This window comes from Rhamphochromis sp. 'chilingali', assembly GCF_963969265.1.
Source record: "Rhamphochromis sp. 'chilingali' genome assembly, chromosome: 1".
Classification (NCBI taxonomy): Eukaryota; Metazoa; Chordata; class Actinopteri; order Cichliformes; family Cichlidae; genus Rhamphochromis; species Rhamphochromis sp. 'chilingali'.
The window spans coordinates 25,185,389-25,206,016 of NC_137929.1; the positions used below are offsets into that span (position 1 = coordinate 25,185,389).

Genomic DNA, 20,628 nt, shown 5'->3' on the forward strand with positions numbered 1-20,628 from the left:
GCATAACATCATTGTGTCGGTTTTGTTGTACTCTTTTGTGTTTCTGTGGTTTTATTTTCCCTGCCACCGTACATGTTTTCTTGTGTTAGTTAGTTTTATAGTTTGGTTACTTCAGGTTTGACTTTGACGTTGTTGCCTTACTGTTATATTTACTTCCTGCAGCTGTTTTTATTCCCTGTTTTCTTTAATTGTTTCCACCTAGGTCTTTAACTAACTTTTTTACCAGTTAGCTATTCTCATGTCCTTCTGTCTTCTTTAAGATCATCTGTTCACCCACCTGTTACCTGTTTTATTCTCCTCCTGTGTTCCTGAGGTTCTTTGTGCCCTGTTTACTTCTTTGTATTATTTTTCGACTTGGGTTTGTATTGCCAGTTTTGTGTAGCTATTCTGGCTGTCAGTAAGTACGTATCCTGCCGGACTCTATTTGAGTATACTGAAATGTAACAGTTTAAAAGACAAAATTCTAAAAATGTTCTCATCATAATCCCTAATATTTATCCCAGAGTCTGTGTCCTACATTCTACATGAACACAGCTGGATTTGTACTACCATTTTTTTATGATTCAAAAAGGAGGGAAAAAAGTGTTAAAAACTGTAGTTCCTTGACTGCAGGAGTATTCAGCCCCCATACACTTCTCTGTTAAAATGCATACTTTTACAGTAGAAATAAAGAATTTTACAGCTTTGGACAAAACAAACAAACAAACAAACAAACAAACAAACAAACAAACAAACAAACAAACAAACAAACAAACAAACAAACAAACAAACAAACAAACAAACAAACAAACAAACAGTTTTGGTCCAGGGCTAATTTATTCTTTCATGGCAACTACCATGACTGACTTTAATAACTTCCTTATTGTTCTAATGTAGCATGGTGTGGAGATAATTGTACTAACAGTAATTGTTACACTAGTTATGATCATTTCTACATAAGAACAAACAAAAAACATCAAAAAGCTAAAACTGAGGCTACCAACCTGTGCCCATCTTTTATATACAGTTAATGAGAGCTATCTCCAGCAGTGTCCTCACTCAGTTAGATTCATAACATATGGGCTAGCCCAATACATCTCAGCAGTTTAATGTCTCCTCAGACTAAAAGTGATAAACTGGATGGTCTCAGGACATTACTAAGAAACATTAATGTCACATCAACATCCACCAAGAACAGAGCAAAACAGAAGTACCAGCAGCTGCTATACATATCGAATGGACACATTATGTTTTGCAAGTATTAGGGTATTAATCTGTGGTTTCAGATAAAGAAAGAACAAGCTACCAATCAGAACTAATGCAAGTGTTCGAATCAGTTTCCAGAAATGCCCTACAGCCGCTTAAGTATCTAATTACTGAAGTGGCTCAAAGAATCCAATCTTCAAAGCAAATGGAGCATGAGGCCCTGATAACATCACAAATGAGGTGCAGAAATAACAGCCCATCTGGACTTCAAGATGCAGTGTTCATACTGTTCATCATGGTGCTTAGCCTCGAAGTTTTCCCAGACGCGTTCACTGAAGGGCTAATTGTCTTAGAATATTCCAACATTTCCCAGGTTTGTAAACAATAAATTACTAAATGTCCACATAAGACAGTTGGGGTGTGAGGGCAGGACACACAAAAAACACACTGTTAAGTAATTGCGATTGTGTTATCTGGAAGATTAGAGAGGAGAGCAGAGGAAAATGGGCATTTTTTCTCCTTGTTACTATGGTGATTGTCTTTTTCCCTCATCGTTCTTTATCATCTTCTCTTTCGATGTTCTTGGATGCGTGTGAAACACACTGACATACACAGACTTTGTTTTGTCACTTTAGCTTAAACTGATGCTAGATAATTTAATCGGCTTCCCAGAATGCATCAGAGTCAAGGTGAGCTGCTGAAAAACATCCTGACTTGACTGTAAAACACTGAAATGGCAAAGACTGGATTTTAAAACCACCGTCTGAGCCACTGTGGGGATCTACAAACAATTTCACAATTCATTTTAAAAGAAAGGCAGAACATTTAAATTATGGTTGCATAAGAGGAACGTGAACATGCTGACTATTCACTCACCCAGCCTCATTCTCTAAAGACTAAAAAAAGGCAAAGATTCAAGTACAAAGTGAAGATGGCTCTAATACAAGCCCTGCAGAAAGAAGCATGCCATGAATCACGAAGTGAACATTTATGGCTTACGTGTGTCCCCTCACTCAATATCAGAGAAACACTCTTCCTGTTTATGAATTCAGCGCTCAAAGACTTACACTACTAAAAATATTATTGCAATATTGCACACTGGAAACTATACTGTACCAAAATTATATTGTAATATAATGTTTCAAACTTTAAATCCAATGTATTCGAAGGTTTTAAATGTGGTTTTTAAAGATTTGATGCATCTTTAAAACCAAAACAAAGGAAACATTTTAGCTTGTTGGTGCAAATTAAAATTTATCTGATCAGATTTTATTGATCTGGGATCCTGTTGTCACCTTATACTTATTTTGAAATCAAATACATATTTTATATTTTAACAGAGTGAAAACCAGGTCAGCTCTTCAAGTGCTTGCACTGTCACACACTATAATCCTGACTTTACACAAAAAAAAGCAGACCTGAGAATGTACTGATGTTTTTTTTCTTTGCTTATCACCCTAAAGTAGCTAATCAATCGGGTGAAGATTTTTCCTATATAGCTTTATCAGAGTACACATGCACATCAGCATTTTAATTACACTGACTTCTCGGGCTTGAGTATCATTGCAATAGACTCGTCTTCCTTGCATTCTATTAAGAAAAGCACTGAAAAGTAAAACATTAGAGAAGGTTGGTGAATGAATGATAGACCGATCCAGTGGAGAGCCCTCTGGATAATGAGTGGAGCTCCTTTTTACTTTCCCTTTTCTTTCTATGTGGATCTTAATATTACTTGTGATGAAGCTGATTGGCTAAAGCGTATGCTCTCCACTATGTACTCGCATTTTAATCTCGGTGCTGAGCAGCTGCTGCATAGTTGGATTCAGAGATTGGATTCACACAATAATTGTCTGTAATGTCATAACTCTGCTGCCTTTTTTCTCACTTGTATTTTTATCATAGCTGGTTTAACAGAAGTTATTTGTGCAATGTATGAGAACAAAATGTGCTGCATTTTGGAAAGAAGAAATCATTTGCAGCCTGTTTGGACAAACATAATAACATCAGGAAAATGTTCATATGTAATACCTAAGAGCTGGAAGCCAGTAAACTAAGACCTGTGGTTACTGTCTTTGTTTATATGCTTAAAATGCACATACATTTCATTCTCAAAATAAATGCTAACCCTAATTAATGCATAACCCTTTGGCTGGGTGCAGTTGATGTGTGTAAGCGCAGAAACAGGCTGGTAAATGGTCACTGATTGTGCAGCTGCTCTAAATATACTCCAGTTTGGAAGCTATGAGTAGGATTTTAAATATAGCCTTCTCTTTGTGTTCCTATCGTCATGCCTGCTACTTTGCTCGGCTCCCACAGGAATGAGGACAGCTAAAATAAATCCAATCAAATAAATACACAAGCAAAAGAGATCATGCAGGCGAAGAGTGACTGCTGAGTTTTTCTGACTCACTGCCTTAAAACTACGAGCTCCTCAGCAGAATGAAGTACACCAGCTGTGTGTTATCCAAATGACTGCAGGGACTGGCTGGGTGATTTATGTCCACATGAACATATATTTTTTTAAATTTCTCCTTTCCAGTAGTTTTAGCAAGCAGAATCATGATGATGTGACTGCCCTGTGGTGCCAAAACATTTTCTTTCAAGGTTGCTAGTCAATGTATTTACTTTTATTTATTTTCTTTTATTGTTCACAATGCCAGAGGTAAATGGACTGATTCTTATGTAGCACTTTTCTATTCTCCCAGAGCACTCAAAGCACTTTATACAACATGTCTCATTCGCCTATTTACACTTTATTAATGATTGATTAATATTTATTATTGATTCATTTATTAATGATTGATTAATAAATGGCTTGCTCTACCTCCTGAGCTACAAGAGAATGACAAAAACCAAATGAACTATGCAGAGTACACTCCAAGAGACTTGAGCTATCCTCCAAGAGTCCACTGTGAAGGTGCAATAAAACTTGGAGCCCATTTATGATAACATTCTACATCTATGCATACAGCTGGTGACAAGAGTGATCTTGCTATACTAAAGTGAGAAAGTGATATTACTATTACTAATGTGATAGGATTAAAATATGTGATTAATACATCAGAAAAGAAATGTGCCACCACAGTAAACATGAAATACAAACCAACAGCAATAAGGCCTGAAATTGGAGTCTTTATTGAACCTTCTGATAACTGAAAAACCAAACAAAATCTATTTTAATTTGCATATTTTGTGCAATATATTTTGGTTTTTCACACTGATTATGCAGAAGTCTCAAAAACTCCCCAAACCATATGCATCAAATATGATACACTTGATGTTTACAAGGTTAACACTGCAAGGTTTAAGTGCTTTAGTTTCATGAGAGAATCGTGCCAAACACAAAACTACTGTTGTCCTTAAAAGAAATCAAACCTTTTTGGGTTTCACCCAGCAGTAAAATTCAGCGTATACAGAAAAATTATGATCCAGTACACATCATCAGATTAAAATAAAGCAACTAAAACAAACCAGACTCGCCTCAAAAGCTCCAACAATAATTTCAATGAGATAGCCTAAAGTTTGCACTCCAAACTGGCTAACAGTGACATACTGGCATTTAAAGGACAGTAAGTAGTATTTCCTGGTGGTTCTTACTGTGGTCTTTTATTTTGGAATCCCAATGGTGGATTCAGTTTCCATCTCACATAACATGCCCTTGAACACAAAACCAATGAAAGGAACTCTGACCTCCCCTGTGAAAGTCATGAATGTTCAATTCTCTGTAGAACTGACTAGATCATTTCATTTGTTGGTACAGCAGTAAGAGACCATCTGTCTTAGATTACTTGTTCAATTCTGCTTCTGCAGGCAGGTCAACTTGGGGATAATTCGATAGTCATACTGCAGATATTTTCTTTCACTTTTATGTCTCATAAAAGTACTAGTTTATGAGATGAATGCAATTTTAATTTAAGTGTTTATTTAAAATGTGTTCTGTGAGCTGTTAGATTTTTGCTCAGTGTAAAGTGGCCATGCTCTGTTAAAATATTAAGCAATTTTAGTTACCCTGTTAAAACTCAAAGCCTTCATATAAAGTCCTTGATCTTAAAATAGTTTGTATTGAGTTTGCGTCAGCTGTTTGATCTCTGGCTGGGAAAACAGCAGCTTTCAGTGAAAGCTTGACAGGGGCTTTTGGGATGCCTTTTCCCAAAGGCCACGTGTTAGAGCAGCATTTTATCTTCTTTTCTCAGAGCTACTGCTGCAAATAAATATGAATGGAAATGCAGAAATACTTTGAAGCCTGGATGGAGAGTAAACTATCAACTCTAATTCTGATTTTGACTTCACATATTCCTCATCTTAAACCTCTTTGTTCATCTTGCAAGCATATCAAATCCTGAGGGGTGAACTGAGTTGAATGCTCCTGACTTGAGAACTGCTTTTTTTATTTCTTGCAAAATCCATCTGGGAAATAAACAAAAGCTGGAGATATTTTCATGACTGAAATGTTCTGCCAGTGGAAGACGGGATGTCAGACCACAATCACTTTTCAACCCAGAGCCAAAGCTGAAAAGCACAAAAACTCTTGCAGCATTAAGATCTAACCCACAACAACTTGTTTCACACAAAACCAAAGTCTGTTCTATGGCAAAACTGTGAAATACTGTCTGAAAACACTACTGAACAACTCCAATCTCACTATTTGTGTTGCATCTACAAATATGTAGAATCAAACTGAGTTCATTATAGCTCCCTGATGTCAAAGAGCAGGAAAAACCCAACTGGTGCTTGATGATTGGTGAAAACCACAACTCTACCAGGTTGTGATCCCATTTAGCACTTCTCTGAGCATTTAATTGACACATTGGGTTGTTTAATAAGTTGCATCATACAAAAATAGCCATGTCTGTTTCTTAATCTTAAAGGCTAGGCACAATTTAGTCAAAAAATTTAATTTATGAGCATCAATAGAATACGCAGAATGGGGGATTTAAATCAGGGATTTAATCATTGATATTAAGAATAATATAGATTTCTAGATTGTACAAGGGTTTACAAGAGGTTAAGAAGTTGAACACTATCTACATTAAACAAAAATGGGAAAGGAAAACAAATATAGCAATTTCAAATGATATCTGGTATCAGCAATGTGCCTTTCAGTGGAAAATTTCTAGTTCTAATATATGGAGATGTTTTGGTTGGAAGAGTCTCTGTAGGTTTTTTATTACACCTGCACAAAGTAAACACTATTCTAATCACTCTAGCTGCTGAAGAAACTGTGGGGCCTAAGGAATAAAACACTTCCACTTGTTTTGATCTTGCCCATTGATCAACACTTTTTGGGTATCGATTCATTCTGAGTTACAGATCATTTTTAGTATGCAACTGCCCTTTAATTGGGATGAACTTTTATCTGGATATTTATATTCAGTGAATGTAGATAAAATGTCCAAGCTGTTATATGGTATTCTGAGTCTGGCTGCCCGAAAGACTATTACTAAGAAATGGCTAAGTGTGAAAATTCCATCACTAAATGACTGGCACGAGACTGTTTATGGGTTGTTTAAAATGGAAAGAATTACCTTCTTTAACAGATTTCAATATGACATATTCATTGAGATTTGGGATAAATGGAAACATTACATTTCGTCAAGGAGACCCGATTTTGTTTGAATCTCTGTAATTCTGTATGCTATATTTTCGAACTGCTATGTGTATATATGTGTATGTCTGTATGTATGTAAGTATGTATAGGCGTATATGTATGCATGTAGGTATGTATATGTGTGTATGTATATGTATGTATATGTATATGTATATGCATGTGTATATGTGTGTATATATGTATATATGACTAGATGGTACACCCGTTTGTTTATTTTTCATTACTTGTTTCTTTCGGTTTATTTGTGTTCTCATAGGTTGTTTTTATCTTACGTTCCTTATTAAATAATAATAATAATAAAAAAGATATTAAGAATAATATAACTGAGTCATACAATAATTAGAAACTGTTTCTCTGCTGCATCAGCTTGCCCCAAATATTAAACCTATTTTCTGTTTATTTGCAAGGGATTTTGTTGATGGCACACATTCTGAAATATTTCACATTTTTTTAGCCGGCTAAAGAAAAATATTTCTGATCTCACCCCACTCTGTCCATTCAAAACTTTAATGTTTTAAAGAAGTTTTTTCATATTGTAGGTCTTTACCCTACAATATGAAGTGGCTACTGTTGTTGTGACTTGGTGCTATATAAGTAAAATTATATGAATGCATTTGAATTTGAATTTAAAAACAGGAAATTTGCAGCCTGTAGCTGCTGAAATTGGGGAAGAGGTGTGTGTGTTTCACCAGGACAGGTCACCAGTTCATCACAAGACCAACACAGAGAGAAGGATGTTCATGCTTGCATCCATATTTACGGTCAATTTAAAAATCACCATTTAGATGTATGGATGTATGGACTGTGGGTGGGAACCAGAACACCCACAGGAAACCCATCTAGACATAGAGAGAACTTCAAACTATGCACAGAAGTCTTTTTTCTGTCAGGCAACATCAGCAAAAAATATTTCTTTTGAGGCAAAAGTGATACAATGAATATTACATTAAAAAACTAACCAAAAATCAATTTGTCCAAACTTGGATTTTGCAAATATCAATAGAAGCAACATGATGTTAAAATCAACTTGATATTTGATTTCATAGCCTTCTGTTCTTAGTGCTCTTTGATCTTATCAGATGTGTAAATACATGAACACGTGTCAAAAAAGTGTTACTGTAGACATGATAATTTCTTCAGGAGGCCTTGATGAGATGTTTTAATCTCAATGTTTCCACCTTTCGTTTCCTTACATATTTGTAAGACTGAGATGAGTTCCATTATTGTGTCCAACGGTCGATAGCCTCCATGCTCTCCAGGGGAGAGCAATTAAGAAGCAGCTGTAGGTGAAGAAACTAGATAATTAGAGCACATTACAGCTCTTCTCTCTGTGTGTGTATGCATGAATGGGTGTGTGCTTGGCCATTCCTTGGGTCTTATACTTTTCACTCTGCACTCTACAGATACAATAAATCTGATCCAAGGTCCATCCAAAAATGAAATTAAACTAAAGCATTTAAAGTGCTTAACTTTAAATTTCCATACTAGATGGCTGAATGTGCCTTGTAGTAAAAAGCACTGAGTTCCCAGTTAGAGATGAACCTGCTACATTCAATATACAGGTTATACAGTGTCCTTTATAGAGGTCTTTTTAGGTTTGGTTAAGACTAGCCCACTAAACATTGGACATCGGATAGATGTGCTGATCGCGTCTATATCTAGTCCATCAGTTCTTGATCAATTCTGGACATCTATACGACATCCAAACCAGGTCCACAATTTGGACGTCCAACATGACCAAACCTGGACGTCAACATGACATTCAACATTGAACTTTGGACTCATTTTTCTTTTTGGTTATGTTTACCTATTGATTTATTCAGTACAAGTGTGTGTGTGTGTGTGTGTGTGTGTGGGGGGGGGGGGGGGGGGGGGGATTGTTGTTTTTAATTTTAAACTTTTTCTTTAACTGGTTTATTTATTTAAATTAATCAACTTATCTTTTTGTAACCAGGTTAAAACTTTCATTTAACTATTAAAAACACTGAAATCCTGCTACTTTTACATGTTACAATGTAAAATAATAATGGTTAAAGTATTTAGAAACATTTTGGAATTAATTTTAAAAGGAGCACAATGTTTTTAACAAGTTTAAAAGAGCATTTGCATTATATATGATTCCTTTTTATTTTAGTGAAGCTGGTATCCTGTCTTATTGTGAAGAGCTTTGTAAGAGGAAGTGAGTGTGTTTGTGATCGGTAGCAGGACTAAGATAAGTTGTGATGGAAAATACGAGAAGTTTTTTCAAGTGTGTATGTAGGAACTGGACCATCTGCTCATCAGTCCTTGTCTTTACCTGTAAGAAGCTGGGGACATTTCTGCTCAAAATCCACCAGCTGCTTGCTTTTGTTTTAGTTCAAGACCCCAGCGTCATTTTGGAGATTTCCGCTGATCACTATGCATTCCTTCATGCAAAACTGTTTCTGTATAGAAAACATTCCCTCCATCCTCTGGAAACATGTGACTAAAGAGCCTATACATGTAAAAGCATTATAAAAACAACATCCAAAATGAGTCTAAGTTTGACATTGAAAAGACGTCAACAACTACCACTAAATAGCCCGCACACGGAGGTCGAAAAAGTACAAAAAAGTAACCTGACGTTACAAAACAACCCCTTCAGTGGGCCAAAATTGTATGTTTAAAAATGATTTATGAAATACGTCAGTCTGACATCACTTTGCACAGTGTAATGATGTAGAGTTCAACACTTTTGCATGGCAAGTGAAAGGTTGTTTGTTCAATCCCAGATGGAGATACAAGTCCCCTTTGGCATTGCAGAAAAACTCAGCTGCTCTCTTACCATGAGAGGTGACAAGGGAGCAGCTGAATGTAGCTAGGCAACAACAGGACTTTCTTAGGACTATGAAAATATGGCTTGGGTCAAAAACAAAGTTAGCCTTTTGCATATTTCTTAACAAATCTGCTAGATGACCACTACATCTGTGTTGTGTTCTACTACTGATTACAATGGATGATGACAGCATACTGAGAATGCTAGAAGGCAGAGGACAGCACCTGGGACTAATAACTCAGTTCTCTATCAGACCCTTCAAAATAGACGATAGTGTTTTATCATTTCTGATGCAGCATCAGCACATTCACACATCCTCGGTCTGCTGAACTGTCAGTGTTTTTGTATGACCAGCCGGTCACATTGTCTTTGCTGTCAATGTCATCTGTGTTTCAGACAAACCAGCACTGACCCTCTGCTATGCCCACAGCAGCTGCCTGTCTCTGCTGTTGCTGCAGTTCTTAGCCCACACTTACCCTCTCAAATCCAGGTCGACACTTCTAAATAGAGAGAACAAGAAGCAGAGGAGGATGGATTAGTAGTGTCAGAGTGAGAGTTAATAGAATCTGAAAAGAAGTAAATTGGCTTCAGTTTGCAGGCTTGACGTCTACCCATAGAGGATTTTGTTTTGGAGTAATAGTTAACTGTAAATAGGCTGAACCATCCAGCCACACAAACAATTTGTTAGAAGTGTAATATTTGTTTTACTCTGGCCTCAGCTGTTAGAGATAAAAGTCTAAAAGTGAACAGTTGTGTTCACTTTGAATCTTTGATATGCAAATAAAGCTGTGGCCCCAGCAGCTATGTGCATGCAAACAGCCTCTTCAGTACCAACTGCAATGACTGCATGCTTCAGCTGCTAATCCACTGAGCCTGGCAGCCATGAACTCCAAAGAGCCTTTCATCTCAACACAGGAAAGAAAACTCAACTCTATGACACTGAGGCAAATAATTTCATTAAGTTAAGTTATAGTAATGTGTAAAAATGGAACTTTTAAATCAAGGTAAATTGTTTTTTTATGGAATGTCACTTTAATTCAGATTTACCACTTGGAATGTTCTAGCAGACCAACAAACCCCGAGTTAGCTGTTCAAGATGGTGGAACTGAGCTTAAAGTCTTTTTCTGTATGATTGCTAGTGATAACTGAATGGCTCTACCTGAGAACAAAATAAATCCTGTTTTTCCTGGATTTTTCTGGAACATGCTAACATGTGAGTTCCAAGATATATCGAGCAAAAGTGAGGTTCAAAGACCATCCAAAAAGATATTACGCCTATTATCAGTGGTGTAGCACTGATACAAAATTTTTCTCCATGTAGTCAAATTAATGTAATTACATTTAATAATATGTATATATCTTCAAATGTATTCTGTGGATATGGATGCTAAAAACCCTGATCATATTGTAATTTAACAATAGGGTCTATTATGGTGTGGGTTTGTGTCAAGGACTTACTGCATCATTGACTTTTGTATTCTGTTTTATTTTTAAAACAAAAGCGTTCCTCATATCTGTTGTTTACATCCACAGATACGGAAGCAGTTAATCTGAAAAGCGTGACATACGTAAATACGTGGTTTAAAAGGTTTTGTGATTAACTCTCTGATGTAAGAGGGCAGAAGCTTACATCCATTTGATTTGATTAAAAATAGGAACACCAAAACATGCAGCCAAGAAGTAATGTGGTTGAATCGTTTGCATAGTATGTCTTTGTCAGGGGTTGACATTGTTTAAAACACAAGTAAGAGAAATGAGACAACTGCAGACCGACTCAGAGTGTAATTAGAAAACGTGCGCACGGGTGAATGTCTCTCCGAGAAGACATACACACCGAGCACAGGCTCGCTGCTTTATTTATAAGGCAAAAATGGGTTACATAGTACTTCCTCTTTTTAACAGTCAGGGAAGAGGTTAAGCATTAAATCAACTTATCTGATCTTTCACACACTGGGATTAAAAATACAGAAGTATATCATGCTTTATCTGACATCACAGACATTATAGGAAAGAATGCATCATTATATCATGCTGTCAAAACATCTCAAACACTTAAGTAAGGAATGTATCAGTTTTCCTTTAACAATAAACTTGGTTAGCTGATTCTTCAACAATAGGCTTGGTTATGTGAAAATATATGAACACACTAAATATAAGGCATACTTGGTTAGAATATAAGGCCTACTTGATTATATTGTATTATAGAGATTTGGTTGTAGTGTATAATGTAGAAAATCTCTTAACATTTCCCTCCTGTTGTTAATATATTTCACATGTTTAATATCAATGCATAGTCACTTGTTAAATCACATTTTCAACTTGCATATCATTCAGTGAAGTATCTAAACATCAGCTCTGTTAAGATTAAGATTATCATAGACATTCTCTTCTCTGGTCTCTCTATTTAGCATATCATACTGGCGAAAGGGATCCTCCATATCTCTCTGGATCAAAACAAAATTTCCTAAAGTACGATTAAGCATACTCATCACCATGCGTCTCAGACAAGGGATAATACAAGCAGCAAAAATGCAAAATAGGAACATCACAGTACATAGGGCCAACAGGCCTTTAATCAGCAAAGATTTCCAGGAGCCGCTCAGCAACCAGTCCCACCAGCCATGCTCATCGGTTACGTAGTCCTGTTGCTGAGCGTCTCTTAGTTGTCTCAAAACATTCAAAGCATTTGTCATGTTTAATGAGTGTATGTTGTCAGGTATGTAAGTACAACATGTCTTGTTGAACAGTACACAAAGACCTCCTTTCTCTGCAAGAATAAGGTCCAAAGCTACTCGGTGTTGCATGACAGTGATGCGGATTGCATCAATTTCTTCATTCTGTGATTTGTCAATGCGGGTGGAAGCGTTCAAAAACAGTCCAAAGCGATAGTCTAAAGTCTCAATGCGTAGTGCGTGTTTTCCTACTCCGGTCCAGGGAAACAGAGAGTGCATTACCTTGTCGGCGGTACTCCAGAGTTTGAATTCCTCTGGCACGTCTGTTCCAAGGATTGAATCATGAGGCTTGATTTCTATATGACGCCTAACTCTGGTCTTGTTGTACACAGATATCTTAAAAGTGTGATCTGAAATGAAGATAGGTGCACAGCATCCTGACCAGTTGGGTGGCAACATAAAGTACGCACGCTGTCCGCACAGCCATGCCATACCTTGTACCCAATAGGTGCCATTTACCTGTTGATTTAGGTTGACTGTCCCATACCCTACTCCTCCATAGGTTGTGTTGCAGTTGTCGGTATGGCCCAGAGGGTGGCGTCCTTGCACTGACGATTGGTAGAAGCACAAAGGATGCCATGTCTCTGTATGGGTCATAAAAACAGGGAAAGGGACAGAAGCATTTCTGTTTTTTACTGTCATATCTACCCAGAATTTGTCGTCACAGATTCCATCCTTCTTCAGGCCTTTTGCACCTGGGAGTGAAGCTTTCTTGCCAATTGTAAAGTATTGTCTTCCAATGCTGGCGAAACTTGCTGCACATTCACTTTGCACGTGACTGTCCATTTTGCGACCATATATGGTGGGGTAGACTGAAGTTGAAGGCATGTGAGAACAGACATAACATTCTTTTTCATCTATGGTGTTGTGTAGGTATCGGTACCAGGCATTGTTCATCCAAGGGTGAATGTGATCTTGGGTCATCTCAGTTAGATGGGAGTTGTCATGGGTCCACCTCTTGAGACGGGGAATAGTTGGTGTTATTCTGCGGGCTCCTCCAGGTATCAGCCAGAGGAGCATCACCCCTAAGATGACACCGGCCACCAGACAGATCAGGCGGCACATGAACCGTTTCCGTTGAAAGTGACAAGCACTTAAGCATAGCAGCTTGGGGGCTGGTGGCTCTTCTTCTCCTAGATTCATCATGCTGGCTCTCTGCATTCTAGGCGTCCCTGGTGTTGTCATTGGTTCCTCTCTTTGGTGGGATGGGTCACTCTTTATTATGTGTTTGTTCTTCAGGGCGACCAGGCACACCTGAGCTCCAAGTGAGGAGACCACTGGCGAGAAGGTAAAGGGCGGGGTATACCCAATCAGCCCTTTCCTTCACCAGGGGATCACTTGAGAGTCGGGGGAACCGGCGTCTTATTGTGGTGCAAACACTTTCTTCACGTGAGTTTGATGGATCCACGAAGGTCTTTCAGCGATTTTACAAGCTGTTGGTGTAGTAAGCAGCACTTGAAACGGACCCTCCCACTTCGGAGAACTCCAGTTTTTCCGCTGGAGGACTTTAATCAGAATCCAATCACCGGGGTTCAACCTGCAAGAGACTGGAGATAGATCACTCGGCAGTTGATTGTTTAAAATCACTTCTTTATTTTCAAACAGTTTTGTCATCCATTCTGCCATTGTTGTCTCTGCAATAGATTTATTAATTGGCTCGCTCGTTATGGGAAGAGGGAAGTGTCTGCCATGTACAACTTCAAATGGCGTTAGACCACCTGCTCCTTGAGTTATTCTCATCCATAACTTTACTAAGCTTAGACATTCAGGCCATGGTTTTTTTGTTTCTTCCATACATTTCCTCAATCTTTGTTTAATTGTGCCGTTAGTTCTCTCGACTAATCCTGCACTTTGTGGATGATAAGAACAATGATGTTTTATGCTGAAGCCTAGAGCTTCAGAAACTTTACTTATCACTTCATTTACAAAATGTGTGCCATTGTCTGATCTTATCAGAGACGGAATGCCATATGTTGGAATGAAATGGTTGCACAAACATTTTGCTACTGAGATTGCATCTGCTTTTTTCACTGGGTATATTTCTGGCCATTTGGAAAATACATCTATTATCACAAGTGCATACTTGGAGGATTGAGATTCATTTAGTTCTATAAAATCCATGTGGATAGTATGGAATGGGTGTGGCGGTTTAGGGAACCGGCCTCGCTTTGGTCGTAAATTACCTTGAGCATTGTGTTTTTGGCAAATCATGCATGTTCTAATAAACTCTTTTGCTGAACTTTCAAAATTCTTTGTATAGAACTGTTTATTGAGTATAGAAACCATTCCACCCGCTGACACATGCGTTCTGCCATGTGTCACTAATGCAGCAGTTTTATGCAAATTTCTCGGAAGGACTGGTTTGCCATTACACATCATGAGATTATCTTTTAATTCTGCTCCATCTTTCAACCAAGATTTTTGTTCACTCAGCGATGCTGTCTTCTGCGCATCTGCTAGTATTTCTAATGGTATTAAATCTATGGTTTCTGTTGTTAAAACATCAATGTGTTTTTCTGCAGCTGCTTTGGCTGCTTTGTCAGCAAAGTTATTTCCTCTTGTTATTTCTGTGTCATCCTTTTGATGAGCTGCACATTTGCATAGTGCTAATTCTTTTGGCAACGTTATTACTTCTAACAGCTTTTTTAGAAGGTTTGCATGTTGAACTGGGTTGCCTGAGGACGTTGTCATTCCTCTGTTATGCCATATTTTTGCAAAATGATGAACTGCTGAATAGACATATTGGCTGTCTGTGTGTATATTGACACTTTGACCTTTGTACAATGTACATGCTCTGATGACTGCGGTCAATTCTGCGCTTTGAGCAGAGTTTGAGGAACTGAGAGCTTTTGCCTCTACCACTGCATCAACAGTTGTGACCGCATAACCCACACAATTTCTACCGTAAATATCTTTTGACGCTGAGCCGTCTACAAAAACATTACTGAAACTGCTCTGGGGGGAACTGTGTATATCATTGCGAGGCTTTGTGTCTTCCTCTAATTTTTTAATGCAACAATGTTGTTCTCCATCCAGAGGGGTCGGCAAAAGTGTGCTTGGGTTTAGCTGGCCACACTTCTCTATTGTGATATGTGATTGCGAAAGTAAAATCCCCACATAAGAAAGTTGTCTGGCATGTGTGAGGAAAGAGAGATTTGCTTGGAGCAAAATAGAGGTCACAGCATGTGGGACTTTAATGATCAACTTGTGTCCCAAAACAATGTCTGCACATTTTTTAACTGCCTCTGCTGCTGCTGCGCACGCCTGAACACAGGTAGGTAATCCAGCAGCTACAGAGTCAAGTTTGCATGAGTAGAAAGCTAATGGGCGTTGTTTTTCTCCAAAAGCTTGAGTTAACACTGCTTTCATGTACCCTCCTGCACCATCAACATGAAGAACAAACTGTCTTTCATAGTCAGGTAAAGCTAAGACGGTACATGTCTGCAATGCTATTTTTAAATCAACAAAAGCTTTTTCTGCTTCTGGGGTCCATTGTATTTTGTCTTTTAGTGCTAGGTCTTTGCCATAAATGAGGTCCTGTAGTGGCTGGGCCAGCAGTGCATACTCTGGGATCCAGCATCTACAGAAATTGCACAGACCTAGATAACTCATCATTTGTTGTTTAGTAATTGGCTTTGGAGCATTTTGTACAGCTACTTTTCTGCTGTCTAACAGCTGTCTGCCTTGTCCTGTTAGTTTGTGGCCAAGGTATGTCACTTCCTGGCTCCACAACTGCAATTTATGCTGTGATACCTTATGGCCTTGCTCTGCGAGATGTTGCAAAACTGTCAGTGTGTTTGTTTTGCACTCATCCTGTGTATGGCCTGTAATCAATATATCATCTACATACAGCAAGAATTGCCCTGGAGCAGGGAGGGAGCAAGATGACATTGATTTTCTCAAAGCCTCTGCATAAAGAGTGGGGCTATTCTGGAATCCCTGAGGCAACCTTGTATAAGTATACTTTTGATTGTTAAAGGTGAATCCGAATAGCTTCTGTGAGTCAGGGTGTAGGGGCACAGAGAAGAAAGCATTGGACAAGTCTATTACAGAGAACCACTGTTCTTTCGGTGTTACCTGATTTAAAATTGTGTGTGGATTTGCAACCACCGGAGGTATTTGCTCTGTTACCTCGTTTATTGCTCTTAGATCATGAACTAGGCGATATTTTCCTGTATTAGCCTTTTTTATTGGAAAAATTGGGGTATTACACGTGGCTTCATTAGTTTTCACGAGAATACCTGCTTTTTGCATATCTGCTATGACTGGCCCAATTCCTTCTCTCGCCTCTGCACTCAAAGGATATTGTGGTTTCACAGGCCTATATGTGGTTGTAGTTTTCACCACTACTGGATCTGCTTCTTTTATTAGGCCTACATCTGTGGGTCCTTGAGACCATAATGTTTGTGGTAGCTTTTCTAGTTCAGGATGTGTTTCAACTGTTAACACTTGTCATTCGTCTTGCTCTGTTGTGGCTAAATGTGTAGCCGGTGTGGCTGTCACCGGCCAACACAGCGTGAGTCTCATGCACCCTGTTCTACGGCCTTTTTGCCAGCCTTCACACTCTGTTTTGTCATATCTGTCCATTTCTACATTTCTCAGCACTGTGCCTAACTCAGACCAAGGCGTTTGGTCGTTGCATGCAACAGATACATGAGGGTTCAACATTTTATTTATGCGTTGCACTGCATCTGTCTGTAACACTGAGCATACTGCGTTGCCACTCTGTGTTACATACAGGTGTTGTAGGACTAATTTTTGTGGTCCTAGTCTGTGCACTTGCTGATCATAAATTTTGTCTGGGCCTGGGACATGTTTATACCACAGGGTGTTGTGGTATGCTGCTGGGTCCTGCCTCTGTGAGTGTTCAGGTAAGTACACATTAGCCTTGGCTTCCAGAGGTTCAAGTTTTGGTAAATCTAAAGTCCAGTAATAATTTGGCTCACCTGAACCTTCACAAACAAAAATGTCTTCAGTTTGGTTCTGACTTTCAGAGAGTAGGAGTCTGGCTTGCATGCCACTTTCTTCAGGGATAACTCCTATTTTTAATTTTGTTAAAGCATCTCTTCCTAACAAATTTAGCGGACAAGATGGGTCATAGATGCACTGGTTTCTGCAGCCACGACCACTTTCTCTATGTGACATAAAGAGGGGAACGGTTAGCTGTTGCAATGTCACATGTCCTGTGGCTGATTTCACAATTAAAGTGTCTTTTGAGAAAGTTACATTTGGGACTTCTACTGTTAAGACAGATCTACACGCTCCTGTGTCACAAAGGAATTTTACTGGGACACCATTCACGTGTACTATAACTGTTGGCTTTGCTTCTGATCCCAGCAGTAGTTGTTCAATATTGTAAACTTCCCCTTCACTTGTTTCACTTCCTTCCTCTCGTGCTAGTCATTCATCACGGCGTCTGCGCCTGTCATCATCACTTTCTTGTTCCTGGCTTACACTTCTACAGTCTCGAGCAAAGTGCCCGTATTTACCACAGTTATAACATTGTATATCTCTTTTGTCTCTTCTTTGTCCTACTTTCTGCTTTCCCTTACGTGGCTTAAAACCTGCTGTGTGTTTTTGTTGTCCTGAGAAAGCTATGAAGCCTGTCCCTGGGTCAATCATGAAAACTCCTTCTGCTTTTTCTTTCTGTTTATACACTTTAACTGCATGCTCAGCATATTGCAGGGCGTCAGGCAGAGTGCCTGTGTTTTGTGTCACCCAGTGTTTGTCTACGTGTGTTTTTATTTTGGGCATTAGGCCATTCAGGAAGGCATTTTTTAATTGTTGTTGAAAAGCAGACTGTGGATTTGGATCGTAATCCAGTCCTGAATTTTGCCCGAAAACAGGACGTAAGCGATCCAGATAGTCTGATGCTGTCTCTCCTTCCTTTTGTTTGCACTCTCCTATTTTTCCATAATCTGGCCTTGGGGCTAAATTGACTTCTATTCTGCCGTACAAGTCATTTGTTTCTTGAACTAACTGAGGAGTGTCTGGTCCTAGGACGTCGCCGTTTTGGTCATTTCCTGTGTAGGCTCCTCGGACTCTAGGAAAACGTAAACCTAATAAATCTTGAAGAACTTGGAGCATCTCATGACCATTCAAACCCCAACCTCTACGAATCAACTCTACCGCATGTCGCCACTGTTGAAAACCTTCATTAAGGGGTGGGACATCTTTTAGCACATTCTCTCTGTCCTTATGGGACCAGGGTCTGAATGCGTATATCAGAGGTTCTCCATCTATTGGTATGATTCCTTGGCCGTCTACAGGCCCACTGGGTTGCCCATACCTAGGATTTGATAAGGCAACCATTGGAAACTGACCTACAGTTCCTTCTTTTTTGTAGTGATTATGTTTAGTCATAAGATTAAGCTGATGTTTTGCCTCAGCATAGGGATCTGGAGCAAAAGGGTTGTGAGGAGAGATCACAGGAAGCGGTGACGCAGGAGTTGGTGCAGCTGCTGCTGCTGCTGCTGCTGTGTGTGTGGGCTGAGAGGAAGGTGCATAAGGAGGGGGGTTTTTTTCCTCTCCAGCAGCTTTCTGTTTATCTTTATTTTCTTGTTTTTGGGCACGTTTAGCACTGCGTTTATCATTTTCTGCCTCCCATGCTTTGAAAAGTCGCCATTCAGCTACACGTTTTGCTTTTTTCTTTTGACTTTTTTCCTCAAATAGTTCTTTTTGCAAAGCAGCTTTTAAAGCAGTTATTGACTCTTGATTGCATTTGCCTTGCCAGGCTGGACAATAAATTTTATGTGGATTTCTCCACCTATTTGCACTGACTCTTCCTGCATTTTGACAGTTTCTTTCAAGCTTTTCTTCATCTGCTGTTAATTTTACTTTAGTTTTAGAATTACCCATTTTGAACTAATCACGTCAGAACTGTGACACCTTCTTTGGCATGAAAAAGTGAGAATGGGTTTTCAATAACAGCCTTCTACTCACTCGCTATTCGAGTGAGCGGTTATTGATTTTACGTGATGAAGCACAACCCTTTTTCCACTTTAACCAATACGTGAGTGTACACAGGAAAACAGTTTGAGAAGTGGTTCGACCGCTTATTGGGTCGTAAAAACAACTCACTCCTCTATTTCAACACAAACAAAGCGCGTTTTTATAATTTTTATTGAGATTTTTCCATAGGCCTATTTCATGTAACCTTCAACCTGTTCCGTTGCAGCCACTCCTAGAGTGACCGGAACTCGTTCCGTTACAGCTGCTACCCAGAGCAACCGGAACTTTTAATAGCGATTTCTAGATTATCGCTCTTGCCTGTTGTCTCTTTAAGTCCCTCTCTGGACTATGAGATCTGTCGGCGCTCACCAGGCTTACACTATTTTAAAGGAAAATCTCAATATCAACGTATTGTAACGCTTGATGGAATGCAGTGTTTCATATTCACCTTACTGTGGCGCTGCGTTTTTGGATCCGGTGCTCATCGGGTCCTGCAGCCGCGAAGGCCTGTGTAAGACGCTGACCGGAGGTCGAATTCACGCTCCCGGATTTTCTTTTGCTGTGCACAGACTCTTTTCCAGCGCAGGCGTCACGACGTCAGGATCCGATGAAGACCGCTGTGGAAAACTAGACGTTAAAAATAACAGTCAGTTCTCCGGCTAGCGAAGGACCAATTAAATGTCAGGGGTTGACATTGTTTAAAACACAAGTAAGAGAAATGAGACAACTGCAGACCGACTCAGAGTGTAATTAGAAAACGTGCGCACGGGTGAATGTCTCTCCGAGAAGACATACACACCGAGCACAGGCTCGCTGCTTTATTTATAAGGCAAAAATGGGTTACATAGTACTTCCTCTTTTTAACAGTCAGGGAAGAGGTTAAGCATTAAATCAACTTATCTGATCTTTCACACACTGGGATTAAAAATACAGAAGTATATCATGCTTTATCTGACATCACAGACATTATAGGAAAGAATGCATCATTATATCATGCTGTCAAAACATCTCAAACACTTAAGTAAGGAATGTATCAGTTTTCCTTTAACAATAAACTTGGTTAGCTGATTCTTCAACAATAGGCTTGGTTATGTGAAAATATATGAACACACTAAATATAAGGCATACTTGGTTAGAATATAAGGCCTACTTGATTATATTGTATTATAGAGATTTGGTTGTAGTGTATAATGTAGAAAATCTCTTAACAGTCTTTGTAGTTTCTCAGGCAGCCAAGTCACGGTCCCTTTCTCCTTTAAATGCAGTGATACAGGCTAAACAACACAGCAGAGTACAGTGAGGGATGCCCTGAGCTCTACATAGGATGAACTAAGCCGCAGCTCTACAAATGCATAGCA

The 20,628-nt window shown here is 39.0% G+C and overlaps 1 protein-coding gene across 1 annotated transcript; it reads right to left on the bottom strand.

Annotated features, from left to right (window-relative positions):
* Positions 1-11,324: 11,324 nt before the first annotated feature.
* On the bottom strand, positions 11,325-20,407 carry LOC308395533 (uncharacterized protein). Its single transcript, XM_080880416.1, has 2 exons — positions 19,719-20,407; positions 11,325-13,856 (listed from the first exon to the last, which is right to left on the bottom strand). Exon 2 carries the CDS (start codon positions 13,502-13,504, stop codon positions 11,930-11,932), a length of 1,575 nt encoding a protein of 524 aa, XP_080736542.1. The 5' UTR covers positions 13,505-13,856; positions 19,719-20,407; the 3' UTR covers positions 11,325-11,929.
* Between the last annotated feature and the right edge of the window lie 221 nt (positions 20,408-20,628).

Bases quoted from the DNA above. Each gene is read 5' to 3' on its own strand.
- LOC308395533 (XM_080880416.1), bottom strand. From the start codon at position 13,504: ATGACAACACCAGGGACGCCTAGAATGCAGAGAGCCAGCATGATGAAT.